General features: G+C 37.7%; 1 protein-coding gene across 5 annotated transcripts in view; it reads right to left on the bottom strand.

Annotated features, from left to right (window-relative positions):
* Window positions 1–15,685, bottom strand: part of ACSS3 (acyl-CoA synthetase short chain family member 3) — an 84,167-nt gene that overhangs the window by 26,005 nt on the left and 42,477 nt on the right. For all 5 annotated transcript variants that reach the window (XM_082061068.1, XM_082061067.1, XM_082061069.1 and 2 more), the window contains one exon: window positions 12,366–12,469. In XM_082061068.1, the coding sequence (XP_081917194.1) occupies window positions 12,366–12,469 (104 nt within the window). The remainder of the gene's footprint in view (window positions 1–12,365; window positions 12,470–15,685) is intronic.

Here is a 15,685-nt window from a genome sequence, read left to right on the forward strand (position 1 = left end):
ATCAGGCTGCTTACAGTTTAATTTACATTCATTTGGCAGAAGATCAGAACAATTTGTTACCTTGAGGTGGGATGACTGCAAAACATGTTCGTTCATCCAACTAGTACCCTACAAAATAGAGTGTAAAACCTCCACAAGCTAACTGTAAGCCTCATGAAAAAAGTGTTTTTCACCTATTCTTCACATCAAAATGAAATTAAACTTGACCTTTCTCACTTGCTTAAATTGTATGCACAGCCTCAAAAAAACTCCACTTCACTGCTTAATTTTATTCAGAAACTATAATGTAGAAACTTCAATCACAAAACATGGAAAAGAGATATAAATAGGAAATGAACCGATCAATTTTTTAAATGGTGACTAAGGAAACCAGAAAGATCAGTTAATTAAACAGGCTCTACAGTACAGATATATTTGCATAATAGGACCAGTGCACTGCATAGAATCTTGCTTTTTCTTCTGGTTATGACAATTTGCTGTTCAGTATTCACTTCCCCTTATTCTCTATATTCTTTGTTGTACGGCAGCACCAAGGGTGCTCAATCATCAATGGGGCCATACACTACAGATACCACAGAAAATAGTTATTGTCTGAAAGATCAGCACAGACAAAAGCCAAAAGGGACAACAATGTGACAGCCGTATTCATTTTCATTATTCACTGTATGAAGAAGGATGACTTTGTAATTAAAATGCACAACTGGACACTGCACAGTTGACTTGAGCTGATTTAAATGCACATTAGTGAAGATAACTATAAAAAAACATGTCTCATTATCCTCCTACGCTTCGGTTGTACATTCCCATCTATGTTTTTCCTCCATTTTGACATGAAATTGGGTTGAACTGATTCAGATTTAGAAACAAAAACTAAACAAAACAAAGTAATTCTTTCAGCCAGGTTAGTTTCTGCCTAAATCAATGCTCCAATTCTGCTCACCACATGGCCACACACATGGTCGGACTGGCCTAAGAGCAGGGGTACCTGGGCAGTGCCAGAGATGAAGGAGAGATGCTCTGCTCCACTCCCTCCTTCACTGGTGGTTTGCACTAATTAGACCGTGCACAAATCCCACACCCAGTGACAAACCATCACCGCCAAGCTATTTATCTCCGTATGTTTCATTTAAAACAGGAATAGTATCGCAAGTATTTCCTCCCCCACAATCAATTTGTCCATTTAGTCTAATTCATGGCTTAGGAAATCACTTTACATTTTAAATGTCAAATGAAACACAGGTACACATTTAAGTGCTTTCATAAGCCAGGTAATTTTTCTGAAATAGAGCTTTAGTGACAAATAGCTTTCTGAAAGCTCATCTATGCAGATACTCTATTGGTTTAACTTCAGATCTCAATCTGCAGTGGTATCGATGAATGCCTCCCACTCCCTGGTTCCAATGAAGCTGGGAAATTAAACCACAAATTTGGGACACCACTTCCAATCTTTAAAAGGAAATACTGTACTATATTCAGTGTTGCACTAATTAAAGTATATTCATTTAAATAAATGGGCAAACATTCCTATATTATTATGCACTTATGCAGCCCTGAGAATGACAGCTTCAAGCTTGTTTGCACAATCTAGGAATTATGATGTTAGTATTAACCTGGCTGTGGAGCCATATTAATACGTATACATCAACAGCTATGTACAGCTAGCCAGAGCGTTTCTCTTATTTATTGTGAATGTACAGAAGCACATGAAAAAATAATCACTAAATAAGCTAAAGGTATTTGAAAATCTGAAGCCTGTTCCTCAAAATAAAATCCATTTGGTTTGTAAAGTAATATATTTTCTGAAAGTACCTGAGTTTCCATGCTTATTCTTAACAAGAGAAACCAGCAATTCTTTTAGTATTTTTTTAAATGCTTCAAACCACTTGTAGTCATAATGCATCTCTTACCATGAATACATATTACACTTGCGAAGGCCGAATATTTCCTGCATAATGGTTCTATTGCTATATTCAACCTACCCCTTTAAAACAAAAATCAATCCCCCAAATCATTAATATTCCCCCAAGGCTCCCTTTTATGATCTTATCCAAACACAGAATGTATTTACAAACTGTGCTCCTGTGGTATCATACATATATACAAGACCTCTGAAGATTCCAAAGCACATCCAAATAAAATCTCCAGAATAAATGTTTAAAATGTAACTATAAAGAAGCTCTAACTAGCTCAATTAGATGTTGGGGTTGGGGGGCCATGACAAATATTAAAACCAAAGAAGGAAATAAGTTCAGTTATCACAAACTGGCAAGCTAGTCTTAAAGCACCAGAAGTTTATGCATTCATTTTGTAGGTATAGCAGGTTCCTTTGCCTTCAAATGGCAATTTATAATGTGCATCTTATAAGTTACCTATAGCAAAATGACAGCCAAGGTAATCAGAGAATAAAAAGCTTTTTGGTGTTATTTTGAATATGTCAGGTTGCATGTTTAAACATGCATTAAGTTGAGCAATGCATTGAATTATAATACATTTTCAGACTAAAACCAAATTTCCAATTTTTATTTTCCTCCTACATCATAACTGACATATGAAGAAATACTACGAGATAAATGGAGATTATAGAAAGTAATTACACATCTCAGTGCTAACCTTTTACTGTTTAATAATTTCAGAGAATTTTAATATATTGTATGCGTAGTAATACTGCAGAGATGGAAAAGATAGATAAAACTACTACTGTGCAATTCAAATATATTTTCTGTATCAGGGTCTAATATCTTAGCAACTCCTATTCTCTTCCTTTCTGCCTTCGCTGGGCAGCCTTAAGTCCTGCACAGGATCATTCCTTCCATGCACTAGATCCACGCAGCTTACTACTAGCTTTCCTGTTCTTAAATCATCAGGAAAATCATCTACTTTGCACTAATGAGCACTTTATTCTCCAAGCAAGAACAACAACAAAAAAGCAGTTGCCATGCAACAAGAATGAGATCAGTAATCTGCTAACATCTCCACACGTATGAACTGGAGGTGCTGTCACAGCTTGTCTCCTGCAGGCAGGTGGGTCTGCACTGTTCTTATTTAACATACTCTTTCCTAAACATGTCCCCTCTTCTTCATTTGCCTATTCGGTGCACACTAAACATAGTTCATGGCTGAGCTCTCTAACTTAAGACTGCTTTACAGTTCTTTTATTTTCAATCATCTAACCACATCAATGAAATTTTAAAAAGGAGGAAAACATTTCTAATACTCCATTCGTATTAATGCATGTCCCCAGCTGCATGTGGAAAGACGATCAGAAAAGATTAAGATTAATAAGCACTGAGAAACTGAAGTCAAACGGGAACAGAAAAGCTTAATACATACTTTCTATCTATTCTAAATTAGAAAATATCAGCATGAATGAGAGAGAGTGTCTACAGCACAGCTGATACTGAATCTGTATCAACACAGAGGGGGTCCTGACCCATGAGAATAGCCAGGAGCAAAAGAGAACCTTACCAGCAATTTAAAGAACAGAAGTGCATGGGTTTTTTACTAGAAGCTAATGTGCTTACTGACTTAACCATGGCCAAACTGTTATCAATTCCATAAATAAAAACAAAAGGGAAACATCTTTTTTCAAGCTACAACACTCCTTCCATCTCTAACCCAGTGCAATGTGGTGCATTTCCCAAAATCCATGGGAGAACTGAAAGCCATGTGAAATGCCCATCTGAAATAATCCTCAAGAAAGAAGCATTTTTGGAGGAGAAAACATACTTCATGAAATGGGGGAGACAGTGACCAGCACCGAAGGTCACAATAAACCTACAGAGCTGTAATAAATCATTCAAAGTAAAAACACCTTAGAGAATATGTGTATAATCCAGATGTACATTCTTTCATGTCCAAAACACCCATAAGCAGTACACAGCAATAAACAGGACATTTCTGTAAAGAAAATATTTCTCATCTAAGCAAATACAACCTAAATTTCTGAAGGAGTATCCTCTTCACATGGATTGCATGGTGAAAACTCATAAAAATTCAAGACTGGAAGATGAGTATAGATATAGATGACTCTAAGTCTGAAATGCTACAGAGGGCAACACAATCAGAGAAGCTACATCACCCATATTACTAAGGATGGAGATGCTAAACTCTGTTAGCTTGAGCAGAAATTCAATATTTCACCATTAGATTAACAAGGATGACAGCAATAAAATGCCCAGTTCTGAGCACTGGCAGTCTTCAACACTTAATTCTCTCCTCTGCCTACCTGGAAACAGGATGCTCCAATTTAAGGTTTTCACAAGTAACCTGTTTACAAATACAGGCTCATTTCAGAAAATTCTGTAATTCTAATGTTCCATGTGACCACCCATATTAAGGCTAAAGTAGTTGTTGTTGATGTTTCATTATGATATAAACAAAAAGGTGGGGTGGAAGTAGAGTGAAGCTGAGGAAATTTTGTCTCTGCAATTATAGCACAGTCTGGGTTGTACACACAGATTGAGGGCTGCAATGTCCCACACTGAGGAGGGGCCGGTTTTGTTCACCCTTGCTCCACATCTGAGTGGTAACATGACCAGAATACTGGGACAGAGAGCCACAACTGCTCTTCACAGTTTTAAGAGACTGGTTGGCTCCTCCAAAGCAATTTAGCCCAAATTACCTGGCTCACTATAAAACAAGAGTGTCAAATCCTAATTTAAATCCATGTCTAACTCCTTTAAGTTATGTTAAATTATAATAAGATAAAAATTGCAAGAACTATCAATGCTCTAGCCTCAACAGATAAGCCAATCATCAGCATAAGTTAGGAAAGAGCTCTTAGATTTTGACCAGACAGACAAATAAAAAAATACATACAAGTTCTGTTCTTTTTCCTTTCTCTCAAGCTAATGATAAAGGCCGCAGTACAGAATAAGACACCTCTGCATTATTGAAAGGTCAGTCTCTCTTGGTGATGCCTGTGGCCCTTGAAAACACTTCCTCCTCTCTCTCCTCCAATAAGGACTAAAATCTATTTGAACTGGGTGTCCTAATACGACATTGAAGGAATGACGAGCTACTATAGCTAGTGACACACAGTCCGCACCTGCACAAGTCTGATTACTAAGCAACAAACTATGGCTGAAACAACCTTTATGTTTGCACCCTTAAAGGACAGAATGCAAGCCCCCAGGTGGAGACATGATAAATAACCACTTTTCTCCTCTTCCTCTACATGAATGCCTGATAGAAGTTCAGTTATACCAAAAATTATGCTCAGAGGACTCTGTAACTCAGAGCTGCAGTGCTGCAGAAGTTTCTGCAGAGTAAATCCCACATCTGTAGAATTGTTCTGAAGGATATCAGCTTCCCCTTAAAAATATGATCCCCGCCTTGACAGGATACACGTCTTCAAAAAGCATGAATTGCATCTACACAGAGGCACTACCTGATAACTTAATCCGTAGCCTGGACTTTTGTTCCACCTCTTTCATCTCAGCTTCAGATTCCTGGGCTAACTACAGAACTGTATTTCTGGCACTCAAAACAAGATTTCCAAGAATTCCAAGACTCTTTTGCTGCAAATTAAACAGCTATCCTTTGTTTAGATCACCTTTCCTGCTGCCTCTTGGTCTGAAAATCTCACCATATTAAAGGAACACACTGGACTGATCTGTACAGTTTTGGAAGGAGCAAAGCAGAAGTTGATTGAAGAACAAAATCTGGCATCTAGTTGTCAAATGTGGGGAGACAGAAGTCCAGACTTACAACGTAATTCACCCAAAGAACAGTTCAATAGTGGAAACCTGGAAAAATTAGCTAACAGAATTCAGTTGCAAAATCCACCTTTCCTGATACTCACGAGAAGACGATTCTGCACAACGTTGCCAAGACAACAAAATGGAAACTAAAGACTGGGGACCACGTGATGCTGCTTGGAGACCACATTAATAAAATCTTCCCCATGCATGATTGTGGTAGGAAGTACTTCATTTAAATATATTACAGTGAGTACACTTAACTACGATTCATATTTTCTACACCAAATTCAATGATATAGTTATTTTGTTTTTATAGTCCTAATAAAAGAACTGTATTACCATAAATCCCATGTGGAATTACATAATAATAGTATGTCTCATTAAAAACATTACCAATATACTATTCGCATGTTTTAGAGGTAAGACACAGAAAAGGAACAAGAACAATTTTTTAAGTGATAGAGTATATTAATTAATTGTGCTACAGAACTTGGGAAACCCTACCAGTAAATTTTATCACACTATGTCTCAGTGTATCCAAGGTCCTGTTAGAATGTGTGCATACCTAATCTTCTTTTTCAGCAGCCATACTACAGCAAGCACTATGTGGTTTTTGTCTTAATGCCTGCTGCAGGCACCAATTCCTTACTGGATAAGGCAGCTTTTTTCCAAGAAAACAGAAAATACATACAATCTTCTCATAGTTCTGCCTGCTACTGAGCTGAGGCTCAGAATATAGCAGGTATCTCCAATTTCAACCTGTTACACTTGCATACTCTGCAGCTTTGATTCCCATAGCACTCAACCAAAAAAGGCACAGGGAAACATCTCTTTGACTGGGATTTTATGGATGTAACATTTTATCACTGAATTTTCAGTTTCAGTTATGCTTCATCTGAATTTTCCTATACATTGTCACAGTCTCAAAATGCTTCTATTTAGAAATATCAAGAGAAAAAAAACTCTTCACATCCTATAGTTCTTATGAAGAAATGGAAATCTGACTTAACATTTTTTTTAAATGTCAAAAACAATGTGGTAGAGTTTCACTTTATTTCTTTTTACTACAAAATACTGAATAGCTAATATGAAAGCAGTTGAGGATGTTTAACACAAGTTTTCAGAGCCTTCATGCTTCCACAACTCATCACAACCTCATGGCTGTTACCCTTTTATTCTTCTAGAATTCAATTAACAAAACAAAAGTAAAGCAAACTCATATTTCTTTGTGTATTGAGGCCTCTCCCAAGGACATGACACAACAGGTACAACCCAAACGCTGTTTGGGCTATTTCAAATACGTTTGGCAAGGTGCCCTGTAAGGTACTTAGCTGAAATACTGAAACAGAGCTGGTGTATCATTTCCTTAAAACATAACGACACACAGAGGCAGAACAAGGTCCGAAATGTGCATTCCTGTTCCCTTTCAGACAAAATATCACAAAACATGTTAATATGACAAGAAAATTTATCTCTGAGCAAGAAAAGCTCCATTTTCTAAAAAACAAATTTGCAATGGCTTCCTGGATAGATTGTAGCAAGATACTTGTCTTTCTCAATTTAATGTCTGCAAGACTAGAATAACTCTACTTCACAGGGGTGTGAAAAGAATTAATGGCATGTGTTTGCACAACTACTTTGAAGATGAAAATTGCTATTTAAATGCTAAGTGTCATTCCTTATAAATAAGCAAAAACCAAACACCTGCACAAATCCAAAACAAGACTATCCTGTCTCCAGGTACAGATGAGCCCAGGATCTGAAAATACCGTTCTTTCATCCATTGCCATGCCTCCAAAGAAAACAGCAAGTGCTCATCAGTCCTTACTGCCTCAAATGCTACTTGCTGCTCATTGATCCTGTGACATACACTTCACAGCTTTTAAGTTGTGCTTATTTTAAATGTTAATATTTGTGTTACAAGTATAGTAAGTGTTATCGATGAATGTGTATTGACACAAATTGAAGTTTTAATCAGGCTTTACAGGTGTAGTTGCTTTGAAGTTCTCTAATGAAAGCGTTCTTCTGATTCAAAGTACTATTTGAACACACAGTGATTTCATATACGCCATAAATCTTCAAAAGACAAAATGAAAGAAAACTCTGTCAACATTTCTTTGTCCATACTGATTTACTTCTAGTTCCAATATATGGCAAAGGTGCCAAAAGCTTTGACGATACCTTACTACAACTGAAGAAGCAAGGGGTTTACACACTCATTTTATAACACTCCTGTTCATCAGTGTTTTCTTTTCAGTCATATGCATTTCCACCTCCAAATAAGGACTCAGTTGCTTCCCACCTCTACAAAGCTGATCTCTTCCCTCCTTTTCTCAGTCATTAACAAGGGAAACAATGACCCATCATAAAAGAAGCATACTCAGATACCGAATGCCCTCTTCCTCCATCCTCCACTTTCGCCTCAGTTGAAAGAGCCAACTACGACATAAATGCATAAGGAAGATCTACAGTATTCAGGTAAATTAAGATGCCAACATTTCTCACAGTTTTGCAATGCTCTTGCTTTGGAAGAATGCGGACAAATATTGAATTGGGGAATACGTAACAATTTTCTAAATTATTGAAGCTCAAAAGCATTTTTGTATCTATAAGTAAATCAGCAGCTTTCAGTCTCAGGCATAACAAAACAACAGTTTATATCTTTGTGTGCAATTTAATTACAAAAAAAAGAGGTAATTAGTAAAATCTAATAGTTTTGGGTTTTTGAATTGAATTTTGTTATAAGAAAAATTTCATTAAAAAAACTTATTAGCTTTACGTAAAATAAGTCATTGTCTCGACCTCTTCCTGCTAGAAGTGATTAGGGTTTTTTATTCTGTGATTATAGTTGTGATATTTTATTTTTTAGATAGTTTGGAAAATTGTTATTTCTGAATTTTTGGGTCATCTACTGGGTCATCAGTCACTAATCTTGAATATTTCTAACATGAAGTGAAACAGCCAGCTATCTACTCTGTAAAATATTTTACATTCAGCACCTTTAACCTAGTGTACTGAAATCCAGAACTGTCGGGTTGAAAAGGCTTTTCGAGCAAGGAAATCCACTTTCAGCAATATTTTACCAAGTCACGGACACAGCTGAATGTAACACAAATGCTTGTTTTTTCACAGTTAACAGGATACATTTTGTATTCTGCTAAAAAAGAGGTGGCTGAACAGCAGAAGGGAAGGCTGCTTTCATCTGCTGCACTGGCTGCTGTGCTCCAGGACAAGCGAAGCCTTTCAGAAGGAGGACCCATTTCTTCCCCATGGGCATTTCAGCATGTTAATCCCAAGGAAAGCTCAAGAACATGGGACAGTGTTGGGAGAAGCATTTCTGTTTCATCTCACTTACCACACCTGACCATTCTCTATTTTAAAAGTTATACAAATCTTGTTTATTTGCTTATGTTCTGTTAAGCATTTTTTCCTATGCCTGGGAAGCAAAGAGGGGATGTTGCACTTTACGTGAAGAGGGGCTCTGCCTTGTCAGAAGTCAGGTCAGGAGCCAGTTGAGAACTTACAAGTGAAGACCAGCAGGAAGACCAACATTCATGCTGTTGTAGTAAGATTCTGCTGGAGACCTGATCAGGGTGAGGGTTGTAGACGAGGCCTCCTTCAAACAAATGGAAAAAGTCTCACATTCATAGAATCACAGAATGGTTGGGGTTGGAAGGGACCTCTGGAGATCATCTATTCCAACCCACCTGCTAAAGCAGGTTCACCAGAGTAGATCACATAGGAATGTGTCCAGCTGGGTTCTGAATGTCTCCAGAGAAGGAGACTCCACAACCTCTCTGGGCAGCCTGTTCCAGGTCTCTGGCACCTTCAAAGTAAAGACGTTTTTCCTCATATTCAGATGGCACCACCTATGCTTCGGTCTGTGCCCGATGCCCCTCATCCTATTATTTAGCACCACTGAAAAGAGTCTGGTCCACAGGCTCTCATCCTAATGGGAGACTTTAACCACTCTGACATCTTCTGGAAGGACAACACAGCCAAGGCACAAGTAATCTAGATTTATGCAGTGTATTGATGATAACTTCCTGGCAAAGGTGATCATAGAGCCAATGAGGAAAGGTGGTCTAATTGAATACTATTCAAAATGGGAAACAGTGTGCCCCCTTCAAGTTTGCAGATTACGTACTACTAGTAGGAATGGCTGATACATGAGATGGGTGTGCTGCCATTCAGAGGCATCTCAACAGGCTTGAGAAATAGGTCAACAGGAACCTGATGAAGTTCAACAAATGGAAATGCAAAGTGTGACATCTGGGGAGGAACAACCCCAACACCACTGCACTCTGGGGACCAGTGAGCTGAAAAGAGAAAGATCTGCAGGGAATGAATGATCTTTGGATCCTGGTGGACAGTAAGACGACTATGAGGTAGCAACACAGCCTCACAGCAAAGAAGGTCAACAGCATCCTAGGCTGCAAAAGGAAAAAAGTGTCAGCAGGTTGAGGGAGATAATCCTTCTCAGCATTAGTGGGTCCATACCTAGAGGGGCCAGTTCTGGGCTCCCCAGTACAAGAGATGGAGCTACCGGAGAGAATCCAGTGAATAGCCAGGAAAATTGACATCTTTTATATGGAGAGAGGCTGAGAACACAAGGACTGTTTAGTCTGGACAAGGCTCAGAGGAGATCTTATCCATGTGCATAAATACTGGAAGGGAGGGAATAAAGAAGAGCCAGATAGATGTCTCAGTGGTGCCGACTGACAGGGCGAGAGGCAACAGGCACGAAGTAAAGCACGGGAAATTCCAGCTGAGTACAAAAAAAATGTTTTTACTGTAAGGGTGGCCAAACACAGGCAAAGGCTGCCCCCAGAAAGGTTGTACAATCCCTATCTATAGAGATATTCAAAACTGCAGAGGATCCTGGGAAACTCTCTCTAGGTGACCCTGCTTTAGCAAGGGGAGGGTGAACTAGATGACCCAAAGAGGTCCTCCAACAATTCTGTGATCCTTCCTTCCATCTTTCTCATTATGCCTTGAAATTCAGTTCTCTGATTTGAACTCTGACTTACTACTTATTTTCCATCAGACTGAATGCCTTGGTTACATTCAACGACGCACATTTCTACAGAAAGCACTTGGAAACAAAAATGGGTCTTCATTTTAATCAAATTATTAAATGCTCTCAAACATTGTAGTTGAAATGGCCTCAGCTCATTAAGTTGTGCTACAGTTTAAGAGCACACCATGAAAATAAAAATCAAGCATACTATACTCTGAGCTGAGCTCGTGCTCTTCTTCGAAAAGACTCTCACACACAGTCCTACCTCTACACACTATAATTACGTCCACATGCTTAAGATCTCTCATTGATACTTGAGATACATCCAAATGAATGCAGTAATATTAAACCCTTGCTCTAAATATACATCAAAGCTACAGGCAATTTTATATATATGTATGTGAACAGACACAGATAAAAACAAATGCAAAATTACATATAGTAATACTGTTTACTGTCAGTTCAGTCGGTAATCAAAGACATTATTTGATCTTTTAATCTTTTTCAGTTAATTGCTTATTCTGCATCACTGAGGCCTGTTCTTGCCTACAGACATTAGGATCATAGAGAAGTGAGCAAAATACAGATAAATAAAATAAATAAATAAAAAAAATGACACTACTATCTTCCGGTACTTTCTCAGTATTTATCTAAGATTGTGGGGGTTTTTAATAAAAATGATACATATTAAACCTCAATTGATTTCACTTCATAACACATATTCTAGATGAACCGAAGAGTCTTCCACTTTTTATTCTAATCTTATATAACTGTTATCTGACTCATCATGGAGGAATCAAAATGTTTTCTTCCATATAGAGAGACACCAAAGAAATTTTGCATCTCAAAACAATGACACACAGAAAACCAAAGCAGTATTCTGAGAAGGGAGCAGAGGAGGGAGGAGCAGAGCGAGCTTTCATAATTCACTCCTTTAGCTTAAATACCAGTAATGTGTGCGAGAAGCACAAGCTGAATCTGATCTTGTAATAGTGAAATTTTAAGATACCTTAATCCATAGTTATTAGGAGATACATTTGGTCAAACCTTAATTCAGAATTCAATTGAGATTTTTGCAAAGTTACACACAGATTGGTAGTCTGATTCCTTCCTTGCAGTCGAAGTATTATATCTAATCCTCCTCCAGTGAAATCAATGGGAGACGTTCCAAGATAATCAATAGAAGTTGGATGAGATCCATACAGAACAGTATTAAAAATCAAGGAGTCTGCTCTGTGTGTTTTTAATTACGCAAATTATATGTGCAAAAAATGTAATTAAACCTGAAAGCTTCCCTAAATACTAAATTTTCTGTCACAAAATAGTCACACATGCAAACAACATAAAAATACACCTGGAAAAAATAGTGATGCAACCTCTTTTTTTTAAACACAGGCATTAGAGAATACCTTTTTTATTTTCTATACAGCTTTTAAAAATGCTGTGTTTTAATTATATCCTGAAGTAATTTTTTAGACCACTTCCAAAAAACTTTCTTCCTCCTTGAATTTTTATTTCCATCGTTTACCCTGCCTATTTAAATGTTCATGGAAAGGGAAACCAGTTCTACCTGCAGACTCAGGAAACAAGTCTGAAAAAATCTCCTCACCGTTATCTTACAATTGGTAATTTAAAACACTCACCAGTTTGCCACCAGTGGTCCAAGACAGGTACCTTGAAGACCTTTTTTGACCATTCTAGCGTGTCCACATCACAGTGCTCACCAGCTACAAATAACGTTCTGAACCTTTAAATAAAAATGAAAAAGGATGGAAAAAGGAAAACAAATTTAATAAATGTCTGTGGTTGGTTTCTCAGATGGGATAAAGAGAAAAGGGGAGGGAGAACTCTTAGTCCTTTTATGCTCCATCCTACTGAGTAAAAAATAGCATCTTAGAAATATTAATTCATGCTGCTTAAAATATCATGTAAAAAAAGCTTTATTTTCAGAATGCAAAGACCCTGGTAGACCAGGGGAAGCAACTTTTAGTGGAAGTAACAAATAAATGTTCTATACACAGGAACCAGGTAGATATCTACTGGAATGAAATACCAAAAAAGGGTCAGAAAGAGACACCAGAAAAATTAGTAAAGAAATAAAGAGAGCTAAAAGGAAATAACTGTAGCATAGCTTTTAGCTTTAATTTGTTACTAATGTTTTCTTTAAACAGATTTTAGTAGTTTTCGAGTTGTTTGGGGGAAACAACGGGACAGAAAGCCATTTTCCTGCAGAGAGGCTGGCTATATACCCATTAAAAAAAAAAAAAAGTAATCCTACTGTCCTACTAGATGATGCTGATGACAGAACAATATTCAGCAGCACTGGGTATCTGATCATAGTACTAGAATTCAGCTCATTTCACTGGACATGTTGCAGCGAACTTTGGCAGAGAAGAGATGCAACACTGGGCAGTTCTGACTTTGTGCCATTTTGTACCATCGAATTAGGCATTGCTATATAACTGGGTATTAAACTCATACAGTCTTTAAACTTCATCATCTTTTATTGGATGCTTAGTCACACTTCATTGTCCTTTAATAAGCATTACAAATTCACTTGATGCCCTGTTTAAAATTATAAGATCCTCTTTGTCAATGGTAGTTCTCTTAAATACAACTATCAGTACTCAGAGGCCAGTCGTTACTGTATATTGCCAAGGTTCTGATCTTTCCAACACTTGGACAGTAGCTTTATTCATGTCATAGCAGATTTTTTGCACTTACTTCCTAATAAGCAACTTAAATCCCTGTTAAACTGCATATAAACTCATGGATACTCAAGACACTGGACAGACAATGTCACGTAATAAGAAGGTACTAAAGAGAAGAATCATTTACAATCTTGCCTCACACCTCTGTCACTGTCACAACAAACAAATAAGTAATCCTCTTCAGGTAGAAACACAGAACTTTGAATTCAGACTCATGACAAACAGATGAAAATGAATGGCCAACTATACTGAGATGAACTGCTGATTTATATTCAATACTTTATCATTAGTCTGTGTTGTGATAGCATGGTTTATACTGAGAGCAATGCATGGTATTTATCTTACTTGGCTCTTATTATCATAAATATATGTCTATGCTGAAATAGTTCTCTAGGCTTCTTCCACAGTACACAAAGAACAAGAGGCAACTTTAGAGAGTAATTTACCTTGAAGAGACTCAAAAGGGTAAGATTTATTTTTCACATAACAAAATCAAATTTAAAACCAAAATTAAAGAAAATCCAAGGCCCTTTTGTTAGCAACACTAACAAACACATGACTAAGCTACAGTATGATGACTTTGTTAAGTTACTGTTTAAAAAGTTAGTGATAGATACAGCTATTGTACAGCTACTGCATTGTAACTTGAAAGGGATGTTCCTACATCTCAGAAAAAGGAAATCAGGAACACCTGACATTTTGGACATTTTATTTTGCTGAGCACTTAAACATATTCCTATTTGTACAAGGTTTTGAAACAGAAATAATCTATTTGGGAAACAAAATCTAAACCAGGGAAATTTAAGACATAACCTTTCTGGTTTACTTCCACAGATAAATCCGAATGGAAAACTGCACCTCCTCCCCCAGAAGGCTGGTGTGGCAACCTGAGACACTTCAGCCACGTTAATGCCTGTCTGTTACCCCCGGTGCAATCCTGCCACAAGGAATAATGTGAATTCTGAATGCAGAGCTGTCACACACACACATGCCCTGTTGCTACAGACCAAAGAACTTGCTTCACTTCTGTAGTATCCGCATGGGTGGGCTCATGCCTTCCCCCTCCCAAATCCTCTGTACTAGGTGTATGACCAAAGACAGCACTTCCATTTTACCTAGAAGAGCAGTTCAAAACCTCAAAGGGCTGAGGGAAGACAGGAAAGATAAAGAAACATAGATTCAGGTCCCATATCAGAAGAACTCTGTTTACCAGCAAATAACCTTTCTTTCTTTGAGTGAGAGTGCACAGGTATACACTCGCACCACAAGTGACTAAACATTTTATGAACAGCCTCTCATGTTAACAGAAACTACAGAGACACTCTGCCAAGTACTGCATCAATCCTCAAGGCTTCTGAGATGACTGTATGCCTCATTAAGATATGAATGGACCTTCACATGACCCAATAACACACTTCTCCAAAATGCCCCCTTGTTAGGATTGCAGCACACCCTTCCACAGCCAGATTAATGTCAGGGACATTTTGTCATCTCTAGGAACCTAAAGGCTGACCTCGCAATAGCAAAGGCTTCTTATCTACAGACCACAGACCTTGTACAGCAAGGCTGCCTAAGCCAAAAGGCATACTTTGAATATTCTCACCCCATTCCTCTCCAGAGGACAGGCACGTCCTGCTATCAGAAAAAGCAGCCTCTCGCTGTGTAAGGACTAGTGTAGTGACCTGCTTGCTGTGCAGATACAAGGCAGAAGAATATACACAATAAAGCTACATCTGGAAGCAACATAAGTGAAACATGGGATGAAACATTATTAATTGCAATAAGCTACGTGCCCTAAAATTTAAAAGCCTTTTTTTCAGTGCCGTTTAGCCTCAACATCAAAAACATGATGAGTTTATTGTATTTTAGATCCATTTACAGATCCATAGTTAAGACTACAGGAAGAGAAACTTCCACAAGCAAAAGTTATTGGGAACTCTAATAACCAAGGTAAGAACACTGCACAAGTTAAATATAATGAACTGAGAATGGTCTTATCTGTGAATTAAGCAGAAGTAACAATCATAGAGGTAGCCAACTTTGATATATGGAAATCAACTGACAGTACATTTAGTCATGAACTTCTGAACATCAGAACATCAAGTTCATCCTGAACATGAACATGCAGACAAAATAATTCCATTTCCTTAAGTTCAGAAGAGCATTTCAACCAACATTCTTTTCTGACAATCCAAGATGGGTTGGAATAAGTTCCTTCTTGGAACAGAAGGTAGAGAGTCAAAGGTATAAGC

The sequence above is a fragment of the Streptopelia decaocto genome (assembly GCF_964273445.1).
Source record: "Streptopelia decaocto genome assembly, chromosome: 1".
NCBI lineage: Eukaryota > Metazoa > Chordata > Aves > Columbiformes > Columbidae > Streptopelia > Streptopelia decaocto.